This window comes from Primulina huaijiensis, chromosome 3 (assembly GCF_012295235.1).
Source record: "Primulina huaijiensis isolate GDHJ02 chromosome 3, ASM1229523v2, whole genome shotgun sequence".
NCBI classification, from domain to species: domain Eukaryota; kingdom Viridiplantae; phylum Streptophyta; class Magnoliopsida; order Lamiales; family Gesneriaceae; genus Primulina; species Primulina huaijiensis.
In genome coordinates, this window is record NC_133308.1 from 1,807,555 (window position 1) to 1,821,038 (window position 13,484).

At 34.0% G+C, this 13,484-nt stretch overlaps 2 protein-coding genes and 1 pseudogene across 2 annotated transcripts; all 3 read left to right on the forward strand.

The window, feature by feature from the left end:
- The first annotated feature begins 3,312 nt into the window (after positions 1 to 3,312).
- LOC140972924 (cytochrome P450 71A8-like) lies at positions 3,313 to 5,182 on the forward strand. Its single transcript, XM_073435403.1, has 2 exons — positions 3,313 to 4,268; positions 4,450 to 5,182. Exons 1-2 carry the CDS (start codon positions 3,348 to 3,350, stop codon positions 5,062 to 5,064), a joined length of 1,536 nt encoding a protein of 511 aa, XP_073291504.1. The 5' UTR covers positions 3,313 to 3,347; the 3' UTR covers positions 5,065 to 5,182.
- Positions 5,183 to 5,860: 678 nt separating this feature from the next.
- LOC140972925 (serine/threonine-protein kinase AFC2-like) lies at positions 5,861 to 9,234 on the forward strand (annotated as a pseudogene).
- A 1,190-nt stretch (positions 9,235 to 10,424) lies between these two features.
- On the forward strand, positions 10,425 to 13,065 carry LOC140972926 (pentatricopeptide repeat-containing protein At1g08070, chloroplastic-like). The gene has a single exon (XM_073435404.1). The coding sequence runs from the start codon at positions 10,489 to 10,491 to the stop codon at positions 12,571 to 12,573; it is 2,085 nt and encodes a 694-aa protein (XP_073291505.1). The 5' UTR covers positions 10,425 to 10,488; the 3' UTR covers positions 12,574 to 13,065.
- Positions 13,066 to 13,484: the final 419 nt, after the last annotated feature.

The following is a 13,484-nucleotide window of genomic DNA, read 5'->3' on the forward strand; positions in this document are numbered from 1 at the left end:
TTTTTTTTTTTTTTTTTTTTTTAAAAATCATCATTTCGAATTGCAGTTTAGTACCTCATAATTTTTATAATTATGATATGACCTCCATATAAGTATAATCAATTCAAATTACAATATGACCATCGTTAATTTTTACAGTTATGATATTACTGTTATTTGAATACAAATCAAATTAACTATAAATTATAAAAAAAAATTATACAAACACGCAATACGTGTGCAAGTACATTGATATAAACTAAGTATGAGAGAGAGAGTGTGACTACCAATCTTTAATTCGACCATTATCTGAAAAATAAAATGTAGGAAAATTCCATGCTACCATAAAATGTATGACACACAGAGTCAAGACGCATGGGAAACATATTTAGGATTGGAAATTTCGGACAAAATCTGAAACAAAATTTGAAAGACATGCGTCCAACGATTTAGATTTTAGATCATGTAACATAAAAAAAACATAAAATTAATATGAGATTGTCTCACATGTCACCTGACACAATATTTTTTTTTAATGTCAAAACTCCATGAATTGACCTTAATTAAGCCTGGTTCCGTACATTCACTACAACAATAAATGGTTATTATGACACTTTTTTGTAGACACTTTTAATTAAATGTTGTTACAAATACTTAATAATGACACTTGTAAAAAATTAATAATGTGTACAATAAAAAAACATATTAGATTATTTATCCTGACATTTTTAATTGATGTCATCTTTTATATGGAGTTTCCACATCGTAAAAAATCATTAAAAAACTAAAATTTGTCACTATAAATAAATGTGAGAATATTTGGGTTGAATAAATATTGGAGGAGGGAAAATAATTGTTTCCATCCATATAAAAAATGACATCAATTAAAAATGTCAAGATAACTAATCTAATATTTTTTTTTATTCCCACATTTATTTTATTTATTTTTCCTCCTCCAATATTTATCCAACTCAAATATTCTCACATTTGTTATTGTCACTATAAATAATATACACGACACTTTTAGTTGTCATTATAAATGATTTTAACTGACATATAAATTTGTCATTATTACTATAATAACAAGGCATGTATAAATGTATTTAAAACATGAGTTTTCCTGACATTTAAAATTGTTATTATATGAATAATTAGTAACACGTATGAAGTTGTCATTAACATATTATAATGACATTAAAAAATTTCAGGAAATTTAAGACGACATTGGAACAGAGGACATTTGTTGGAGGTGTCACTAAAACTTAGATGTCACTAAATATTGAATATGATGACATTTATGAATGTCATCATAAGCATTTATTCTTGTAGTGATTATATCGATTTTTTTCAAATAATCCCGTATATCGTACCGAAATTTCGGTATACCACTGTATTCGTATACCAAAATTTCGATATAACATAAATTTCATAACGTTCTTAAAAAAAATTCGATATACCGAAATTTCGGTACGGTATCGGTATAATACCGTCTATACCAAAATTTTAAAAAAAATCGTGTTATTCTCATCCCAATCATAACAAAATAACTTCTAACCATAAAAAACAAAAGAAGTTTCTTATAGCGATAGTTGTAATTACAATAATTGAACACGATTAATCGTATCATACCTCAGTCCGGAGTTTTATATAGCTAAGCCAACCAATATGATTAATTATGAATATGTATGTTTCAAAAGAGTAACTCAACAAGCAAAAAATAGTGTCATATCCTGAAATTTTTTTGAAACTCCAACATCTCAAAAGACTTGTGAAATTTAATGACTAAATTTTACAAATATTAGAATTTAAACGAGTAAACATAAATATAGTCTTACTAACTATAATTTTGTTGAAACTCCTCCATCTAAAAAGACCAGCAAAAGTTAAAAACTAAATTTAATTTAAAAAATTAGAATTGAAATAAGTAAACATAAATATAGTGTTACTCTTCAAGTTAGTCCAAAGTGGAGAAAATATCCTTGACAATCATTAAAACGATTGGGTACCTATTTTCACTTCATTTCCACCACTCCAAAAGATTGAAATATTGATTAAATAGTTTTTCAATCTCATCAGCCAAACATTTATGGATAAGTGTGACATACCGGAACGCTTGATATTTTTTTCCCACCCCTAAGTCCTTAATAAACAAATAACATGTGTTTAACGCAAAATTAAAAAAAAATACACTTTGACTAAAAACAACCTATTACTTGAATGAAATTGATGATAATAAATTATTTTTAAATAATGTTTTGCACCATCTTGATTCTTGATTGCTTTCCTATCTTTGAACGCGACGACAAGATGTAATTAATGCTTTCCCTTCGCCTTACGTTATTTAATTGTGGATGAAGCTTACAATAATTTAAATTGTGACATTTTTGTTTAGTTTTGCGAAGATGATGATGAGTCCAAACCAAGATATTTCTTACATCTTCGGACGCAATATCTATTACTATATTTTATAAATGAAAGAGGGCATTTGTATAACCTTACACAATCATTATTTTATATCAGTTTTCATCATTACCAAAATTATTTTATTATTGTTTAATAATTATTATACAATAATTATTATAATATCATATATTATTTTAAAAGATATTAAAAGCTACATGGCCAATTCAGTCGATTTTTCAAGCATAAATTTTCCAAAATTGTTTTCCAAAAGTACTAGAATAAAACCACTCATGCCACCGGATTTTCTCGTGATAAAAATTTAAGAATTAAATGTGGTACTATTCTTTGACACAAAATCTGAGAGGAACTGGCGATAATGAGAAAATAGTAAAAGAAATTTAATTTTAGAATTTAATTTTATGAAAATCCACAATATAAAAGAAATTTAATATAATAACTAATAATAATTTTAAAATATAACGTCATTTAGTTGGGGGCAAAAACTTGTGTGAGACGGTCTCACGGATCGTATTTTGTGAGACATGTCTCTTATTTGGGTCATCCATGAAAAAATATTAATTTTTATGCTAAGAATATTACTTTTTATTGTGAATATCAGTAGGGTTGACCCGACTCACAAATAAAGATTCGTGAGACCGTCTCACAATACACCTACTCTTAGTTGGGAACACTTTGAATTTGTCAACACCTACTCTTATATCTATAATCCAAAAATAAGATACATTCGAACGGGTGAATGACATATGTAAGATTATATTTTTATAGAAATATATAATAAATTGGTTGAGTATATTGCATATGATTTACTATATATATATATATTTACAAGCAATTATATTAATTTCGTTTGGTCAGGAAAAAAATATGATAATAATAAAAAAAATAGCGATTAATTTATATATATATATAGCCACTCGTGCACACACAAACTCGTACCTTACAGAATGTATGAAATATTTGCGTCGCATTTCTTCATATTCCAATCTGCTCTTTTCTCATTGTTGTTTATCGTACTAAGCTTCTTCGTTGGAAATCACTGGTTCCGCAAAACGGTTGGCAAGAAATGGAACTTACCTCCATCCCCTTCAAGATTACCAATACTGGGAAATCTTCACCTACTGGGAAAGTTGCCTCACCGAAATCTCCAATCCTTAGCCAAGAAACATGGCCCACTCATGTTTCTTCACTTAGGCAGCGTGCCCACGCTCGTCGTTTCATCCGCAGATGCAGCTAAAGAGATCATGAAGACACATGATCTGAAATTTGCAGACAGGCCTGATTCCAGCGTCAACAGGCGGCTGCTCTACAACTGTAAGGACATATCGGTGTCGCCGTACGGCGAATACTGGCGGCAGTTGAAAAGCATCTGCGTGCTTCAGCTTCTCAGCAACAAAAGGGTTCAGTCTTTTCATTTCATAAGGGAGGAAGAAACTGGAATCATGGTGAGAAAGATAAGAGATTCTTCATGTGGTGTGGTCAATTTGAGTGGGATGTTCGCTGGGATAACTAATGATATCGTGTGTAGATCAGCTTTTGGTAGGAAGTACAGTGACGGGGAAAAAGGGAAGAGATTCTTGATGCTTTTAAAAGAATTTTTGGAGGTTTTGGAGGGTAATACCGTTGGGAATTTCATTCCATGGCTTTCATGGGTCGATTGGATTAATGGGTTCGAATCGAGAGTGAAGAAAGTTGCCAAAGAAATGGATGATTTCCTGGAAGCAGTGATTCAAGAACGCTTGAAAAAGGGCCAGGAAATAATTAGTGGTGCTGGAGATAACTTCGTCGATATTTTGCTTGGGATTTTAATGGATAATAATACTACCGGAGTTTCCATTGACAGAGAGAGTATCAAAGCTATACTCTTGGTAATTTTCCAATTCTCGATCAAGTTTGTTTGGGTTCATAAATTTTTTAAATGTTGATTTTAGATGTAAATTTAGTGTTGAAGTAAACGCAAATCCAAAGATAAAAGTTTCCTTGAATGACTTAACTATAAACTAAATGTTTAAAGCAAATATACTGCTTCTTTTTTTTTGTTATTCTCAGGATGTTTTTGCTGCCGGGACCGATACAACTGCGACGGTTCTAGAATGGGCTATGACAGAGCTCCTACGACACCCTGCAGTCATGAAGAAACTGCAAGATGAAGTAAGAGGGATCCTTAAAGAAAGAGAACAAATAACAGATGATGACTTGGAGAAAATGCATTTTTTGAAAGCTGTGATCAAAGAAACTCTTCGTTTCCACGCTCCAATCCCCATGCTCGTGCCACGTATCGCTCGCGAAGATGTGGAGATAAAGGGATACGACGTTATGAGCGGGACGATGGTGATGATTAACGCTTGGGCCATCGGTAGAGATCCCGATAGTTGGGACGAACCCGAAAAGTTTAAGCCAGATAGATTCTTGAATTCTGCAATAGATTTCAAGGGCACGGATTTCAAGTTGATCCCGTTCGGAGCTGGTAGGAGGGGTTGTCCAGGGATTTCATTTGCCATGGCTACTAATGAGTTTGTGTTGGCAAACATTGTCCATAAATTTGACTGGGAATTAGCTAATGGAGTTGTTGGGATGGATTTGGAGATGACTGAAAAACCTGGGATTGCCGTTGGTAGAGCTACTCCTCTCCTCGCAGTTGCAACTCAACGTGTGGTTGAGTGAAGTAGTTATCCTCATAAATAAATGTAGCTCACAAATTTATAATATTGTCGTTTTGTATTGATATTAATGACATGTCAACGTCGTTTTATTTATTATATATTATTGATGGCAAAACAAATTTATGAGATTTATATATTGATTATGTTTTTTTTTAATATATTACTTGATTTGATATAAATAAAATTATAATACAAGAATTACATTTTTCGCTTTATATTTTATACCAAACCGTTAACATAAAGTTATTTTGAAAATTTAAAATTTAGAATGACAAGTTTGTAAGTGTTCTTCCTTTTATAAAATACAATCTTAATTTGTTTTAATATATTTTAATACGTTTGTAATTTATTAGAAATAAAATAAAATTATGTATATTTTTTAACTAATATTATATATTTTTATGTTAATCTATTACTATTATTAAGTTTATTTATAATAGAGCCAAAAAACTTTGTGTCATGTTTTGTTTTCATAATTAAATATATTAATAAAATGTCAAGTTTATATTGCACATCTGTGCACTCAATGAATAAAATATCTATTCCTAAGCCGAAAGTTGTAGTCCCTTTTTGGACTATTTTTTCTTCATTTTTTTTTAAATTTATTTTAATAAAATTACAATTTAATCTCCCATAATAAAGTTGTGCACATAAATTAACCCAACCACAGGTCAAAATCCAACCAGCAACGAATACGTTGAACTCTAGTTAACCTACTTAACCGACAGTTTGATTATTAAAGAGAAAAGAGAAGCAAGGGTATGTATTGGCCACGTGTACGGTTGGATTTCGCTTCAACTGATTGATTCTTCCTTCGTATCTAGCGATTGTATTACGTTCCGTGGCGTCACCATAGGTTTTCGTGTTCACGAATTCTCTCTCAAACAGTTGCTTATTATTTGTTTGTCTTGTTTTTCTTCTCGAATTTTCAGCATCTATCTTATGGAGACGGAGCGCATGACGGAGTTGGAGATGGATCGACGGCCAAGAAAGAGGCCGCGGTTGGGTTGGGATGTTGTTTCTCAACAGCCGAAGGTAATTTTAAGATCTGATGTTTGAATCCAAGGTTTTGTTCCTTTTTTTTGTAGATCTGATGGAATATTTATCAGTTATGAAAAAAGATTTTGTCTTGATGGGTTTAATTGTGACTAAAGTAGAATTTTTGTTCCTAGGTTCTTTACCAGGTATATTTTTTGTTTTAGATCTGAAAGATTATTTCATATGGTTGTTAAAGTTAATTATTGAAAAATAATGATCGATTTTCAGTTGGAATTTCTTATGTCGTTGTTCAAATATGTTTATTGGACTTGAAGTTAACTGGATTTTTCATAACTTGACAATTAGACCCTGAAACGAAACTAAATATTTTTTTATCCTTATTTAATATATTTTTGCACCTGTGAAAGAAGTATCAAATGATTTTATTCATGTAGTAATAAAAATATTTTATATGACTATTTTTCTGAGGCCAAACATAATTATTATTTTGGTATTGATCACTATACGAGTTTTAAGGTTAATATATCCATGTCACTTCATTGTATGCTAAACTAAGATGGGTTGCTTTTATCGAAGAATCTTTGTTTTGGATAATGCTTTTGATTTTGAGTATGTAAAATTGTATTAAGGTTTTGCCTTGGTTTGACATGTCAAAAAAGCCTGTTTAGCTTGGCCTGGAAGCTATTGTAGAGGAGGTAAATGTAACTAATGAATTGTGTTATTGAGAAAACGTGAATGGATGCGTGTGTGTAGGCTAAGCTAGGATTGTTTTGTGGACAAGAGATTGGGAATGTGACAAGCTTTGCTCCTTCAAGAACACTATCAAATCATTCAAGTTCTCTCTTTGATAAGGGATTGGGTCCGAATGGTTTCCCCCCATGGCGAGAAGATGACAAAGATGGGCGTTATATATTTGAGCTCGGAGAAAATTTAACTTCTCGCTGTAACTACTTCTACCATCGTCAGAACCTATTTATTCATTGTTGCCTCCATCATATATGGACTAATGTGAATGCAATTTAGCTTATTGCATTAATTAATTTAGAAGACCATGAAACTTGGTTAAGTTTCGTGTTGGAATAAGTGTGGGTACTTTGCCCATATCGACTCTGGGGGCCTAATCTTATTTAGGTTTTCAAATGCTTTAAAAACTTAATGCGTTGACTTGGTAACCAACATCAGAACTTCTTTAAGTTTCTAACTGTTCTGTTAACTTGTCTTATTTCTTATTCTTATTTGTTTTTTGCAGATAAGATCCATAGCAAGATGGGTGAAGGCATGGTAAATTTACCTGTACCTTTGGTCCAGTGCTCTACTATTACAGTCTCTGATATGTGAAACTCTGCCTCTCAGGCACCTCTGGTCAGGTTTTGGAATGCTGGGATAGGGAAAGAAAAGAAATGGTTGCTATTAAAATTGTTCGCAGTACTAAGAAATATCGTGATGCAGCTATGATTGAGGTAGAAATGCTCCAACAACTTGTTAGACATGACAAATGTGATGAACCGTGAGTTTCTCGTTCAACTTGGTGCGAAATATTGTAATAATTTTCGGATGTTGGTTAGTGAATGCAGTGGTTGAATCAGTTTATTTCTTGCAGTTGTGTACGAATACGTAACTGGTTGACTATCGAAACCATATCTGTATTGGTATATGATTGATTCGGTGGATTAAATTTCCCCAACCTAACATACCTTTGGGGATTAAGATTTGGATGGACATAAATGGTTTTAACAGGTCTTTGAGAAACTTAGACCAAGCGTATATGATTTCCTTCGCAAAAACAATTATCGCTCGTTTCCCATTGATTTTGTCCGTGAGATTGGCAGACAACTTTTGGAATGTGTAGCATGTGGGTAAATAGTTTCTCTTCATACATAATGTTGTTCATAGTTACTTGATTTTCAATATAATGCTGTATGTTGTCGTATGGTTTCTACACTATTTTACCCAAATGAATTACAAAATTTGTTTGTGATTATATTTATTTAGGTTTAGAATATTTGTATGCATGCGGTTTGGTTTACTTTGGCACTTTATGTTGAAACATTGTGTTGATTGGTTTTTCTCAGTTGTGCATGATTTGCGACTCATCCATACGGACTTGAAACCTGAGATCATTCTGTTTGTCTCTCCTGAGTATGTAAAAGTTCCTGAGCCCAAGGTAGTCTTTTAACTGGCTTTTTTGTATCTTAACACACCCAAAACAATTGTGCAATTTGAGATTTACAGAACCGGTTTGTGTTGGGTGGAAGCATTTGTACTGACTGTGATTTTTGGCTCATCTTCCAGGCTTCATCCAAGGCTATTAAAGATAGTTCATACTACAAGAGAATTCCCAAATCAAGTGCCATAAAGGTAATTGATTTTTGTAGCACGACTTATGACAGGCAGGATCAGTAGTACGTCGTGTCCACTCGACATTACAGAGCTCCTGAAGTCATTGTAGGTATGCTAAATTAATGAATAATGTCTAGATTTTTGGTAGTTATTATAATTTGCTCTTGCTAATATCTTATTCCACTTTCTGTTCAGGACTTGGATGGAGTTGCCCATGTGACATATGGAGTGTGGGTTGTATCTTAGTGGAGCTTTGCTCGGTATGTCTATTTGATGCCTCTTCATTTGTTGTTTTGGTGGATATAGCTGCATTTTTTTGAAGTAATTTACTCTAATAATTGATTTGGCCACTTTCTTCCAGGGTGAAGCATTGTTCCAAACTCACGAGAACTTAGAACACCTTGCAATGATGGAAATAGTCCTTGGACCGTTACCTCAGCACATGCTGAAGAGAGCCGAGTAAGCTAGTGTCTCCAACCTCTCACATTATAAAACAAACAACCGATATTGCAATGTTTGTCAATGCATTTTATGTTTCAGCCGGCATGCAGAGAAGTATATAAGAAGGGGTAGGTTAGACTGGCCGGAGGGAGCAACATCTAGAGATAGTATTAAAGCAGTTCTGAAGCTGCCACGGTTTCCAAACTTGATTATGCATCATGTAGATCATTCAGCAGGGGATCTCATCCATTTATTGCAAGGGCTTTTGAGATACGATCCATCTGAAAGGATCTCAGCCGTTGAAGCCCTCCGACACCCTTTTTTCTCCAGAGATCATCTAAGGAGGTCGTGATGGAAAGATGAACTTTGAACGATGCATCATGCTATTAAAGATACGCCAAGAATGAAGACTCAATTCTATTTAAGACAGCAGCAAGGAATATATGCATATTCGAAGTGGGAATGGCCTCTGAACTGTGTACTTGGCTTAGCATGGGGGACTGCAGCCAAATTTTCGAGGGCTTGCAGATGTATATTGTACATAAAGGAAGCCATGACACTCGAGAGTCGAGTGGTGTTCATCCGTTCAACCCTTTTTTGTCCTCTTACGATGTTAGTCTTATGTATTAAACTTGCAGGCTTAGCCCGATATTTTAATTTTTTGGCAGTTTTGACCCCATTTTTTGCCAGAAACAAATGTTCATCGGAATTTGCCGATTCGACGTCGGAGCTTGCCTATGAGGCATAAAAATTGAGGATCTTTCAAAATAGATGAAAATTATCCTATGTCACACAAAAAATTATTTTTTACGTATTTATTTTATAAAATAATATTTTCAAATCATCAAATACGTTATAATAATAATTAAAATTCCCAAAAAAAAAATTGTTTTTGAATCCCTTGAACGATTGCTTGACTTTCATTGTGTGTTAATTGAAATTTTTTTTTATGTTATTATAGAGTATTTGGTTATTTGAAACATAGTAATTTATAAAATGAACAGGTCCGAAAGAGAATTTTCTCACCTTCTGAATATCCCCAATTTTTTAAGCCACGTGACAAGCTACGTAAAATAATCAAACCCTTTGAAACATGAGTTTTGCCGACTAAAATTGGACCAAAATTACCAAAAAATTAACTCACATAACTACCTGCAAACAAATATAACGGAAAAAAAGAATTTGTACTTTTTTAGATTATATAAACTATATTATTAAAAATCATTAATATCAAAAAAATTAAGTGCATTTAAATATTTATATTATATGATATGTTTATAAAATAATTTACAGGTCACTATATTTTTTAAATTAAATATTTCTCGTATATACTAAATATATGTTAAATTAGAGATAAAATCAATAATATTTCAATTTTCAAATAATATTAATCGGTTAAAGTAATTTATCTTTGCAATAATTGTATGTAAAATCTATAATTTCAGCAATTATTTTTATATCAACAACGTCTAAAAGTCGAAGGTCTAACTCCAATTTGAGTATATGTTTCGAGTACGTTTAAATACAGGAAATTTTTTTATGATTTTTCTTCACCAATTCTTAATAAGATTTTGTGTATTAAAATCAAAATTTCAAGTTAACGCGAGAAGGTGTTCTGGAAATATGCAAAATTCCTCATACGAGCATGAGCTTTGGTCTCTCAAGTTTGCCTACTCAACTCATTCAATTCCCCAAAAATCCAAAGATCTTGATTCTTGATCAATGCAAGACCAGCAGAGACCTCAGACAAATCCATGCCCACCTGATAAAAACCCGCCTCCTCCACCACCCGGCGGTAGCTGAGTCCATGCTAGAGTCGGCTGCACTCCTCCTTCCCGTCCCTGCAATCGACTATGCCTTCTCCATTTTCGCTTACCTCGAAAATCCCGACTCATCGGCCTACAATATAATGATTAGGGGATTTAACAAAGTGCAAAACCAGGAAAAATCTTTTCTTTTATTCGGGAAAATGGTTGAAAACTTTGTGCACCCAGATGAGTTCACCTTTACCAGCATCTTGAAGGCATGTTCACAGGTTGGGGCTTTAAGGGAAGGAGAGCAAGTTCATGCCCAGATACTAAAAGTTGTTGACGGGTTTGGATGTAGAGGGTTTGTTGAAAACGCTTTGGTTCATTTATATGCCACTTGTGGTCGATTTGAGTTGGCTCGCCAACTATTCGATGGAATGAGTGAGAGAAGTGCTATTTCTTGGAACTCGATGATTTCGGGATATGTAAATCACGGGTATTGGAAAGAAGTGACGGAGTTGTTCGGGGAGATGTTAGGAATGGGTGTTGGGTTTAATCAAGCGACTTTGATTAACGTTTTGATGGCTTGTGGGAGGCTTGGGGATTTGGAATTAGGGGAATGGATTTATGAGTATGCATTGGCGAATGGACTGATGAAGGATGCTGGTTTGGTTACATCTCTCATTGATATGTATGCAAAATGTGGTAGGTTGGATGCTGCGAGAGGTTTGTTTGATCAAATTCATACACACGATGTCGTTGCTTGGAGTGCCATGATTAATGGATACACTCATTCTAGTCGTTTCAAGGAGGCTCTTGCTCTTTTTCTCGATATGCAAAATGCGAATGTAGAACCAAACGAGGTCACAATGGTTAGTGTCCTTTCGTCTTGTGCAGCACTAGGAGCTCTAGAAACTGGAAAATGGGCTCATTCTTATATAAAGAAAAAGAATTTGAAGCTCTCCATCAACCTTGGAACGACGCTACTTGATTTTTATGCAAAGTGTGGGTGTGTGGATAGTGCAATTGAAGTATTTAAAGATATGCCTTTTAAAAATGTGTGGTCATGGACAGCACTAATTCAAGGTCTTGCTAACTCAGGACGAGGCAACACAGCTCTCGAGTTTTACCATTTGATGCTTCAAGAGAAGGTCAAACCAGATGAAGCAACTTTCGTTGCTGTTCTTTGTGCTTGTAGTCACGCAGGCTTGGTCGACGAGGGTTGGGGTTACTTTGTCAGCATGAGTAGAAATTTCAGCATTAAACCAAGAATCGAGCATTATGGTTGCTTAGTTGATGTTCTGAGCCGAGCCGGGCTGATTGAGGATGCATATGAGTTCATAAAGAACATGCACATTAAACCCAATGCTTTGGTTTGGAGAACTTTGCTTTCATCGTGTAAAGTTCATAAGCACGTTGAAATAGGAGAAGAAGCATTTAAACATGTAATCAGTTTAGAGCCTGCACATAGCGGGGATTACATACTACTTTCTAATCTATATGCATCTGTCGGTAGGTTTGATGATGCGAAGAGGTTTAGAAATGAGATGAAAGTGCAAGGAATTAAAAAGAATCCTGGTTGTAGCTTTATCGAGTTAGATGGTGTCATTCATGAGTTTTTGGCTGAAGATAATGTACACCCACAATCAAAGGAGATCTACAGATCAGTAGAGGACATGATTGAGAAGATTAAGACAGCTGGATATGTACCTGATGTAGTGGACGGGAGACTGGACGCAACAGAAGAAGACAAGGAGGCTTCTTTGTATCATCACAGTGAGAAGCTAGCCATTGCATATGGCCTTATCAAGACTTCTCCTGGAACTACAATCAGAATATCGAAAAATCTCAGAATATGTGGCGACTGTCACAATGCGACAAAGATTATATCAAATATTTTTGGGAGAGAGATTGTGATCAGGGATAGAAACCGGTTCCACCACTTCAAGGATGGGTTGTGTTCTTGCAAAGATTTCTGGTGATCAGTCTGACAAATTGACGTCTGTAGCCATTAACCATGCCAAAAACATGTGCGTGGTGCTTTCTTTTCTCAGATGAAAACATAATCTTGAGCTTATGGCTTATTCTACTACCCTGTCAAGTCCCAACCGACATTGAAGGATATTTGGCTGGACAAAGTACTAGTCTTTACATGGTACGTGCTTCGAAGTAATCAAAGAAATGTCAAGATTGGTCTTAGCATATTCAAAGTTGAGTGTCGTGTGGAGCCAACATGACAAACATGCCGATTTAGATATTATAAGAGCATGTGTATGATCATGGTATTTTTTTTCTGAGGTTATCATTGTTTGAGGTGCCTTCACTCGGTCACTCTTTGGTTGAATCACCTGTTGTTGATCGTTAATGGGAATAATTTTGTTCTTAAATACAGGTACGGACACTCTTGTACTTCGATCCATTCAGAACCCTAAACTGAAATTTGAAATGATTTTTTTTAGAGATCAACAATTTTAGCAATTTAGTTATTACTATCTTTAGTTGGGCCATGAATTTGTCTCTAATTATCAATCACTCGCTCCTTGCGCATGTGTTCAATTTGAAACATCTATCTTGATTCCAAAAGCAATCTAACATTAGAAAGTAATCAACTTTATAATCATTGAAGTTTAAAAATTACTCAAACAATGGGAATATATTATATTTAAATAAGGGATTGTTCCAATGTTATTATTTAATAATTTTTCTACCAACAGGATAACACTAACAGGGGCTTAAAAAGCAGGTGGCGCAGATAGAGAGCAGAAATTACCAAAACCAGTTACATTAACAGCGAAATAAACAAGTTGAAACTCCAAAAGACCAAGAACAGCATGTCAGGTTCCAGAAGTTCTTGGAATTTATTCACACACACACACACACACACACACACATA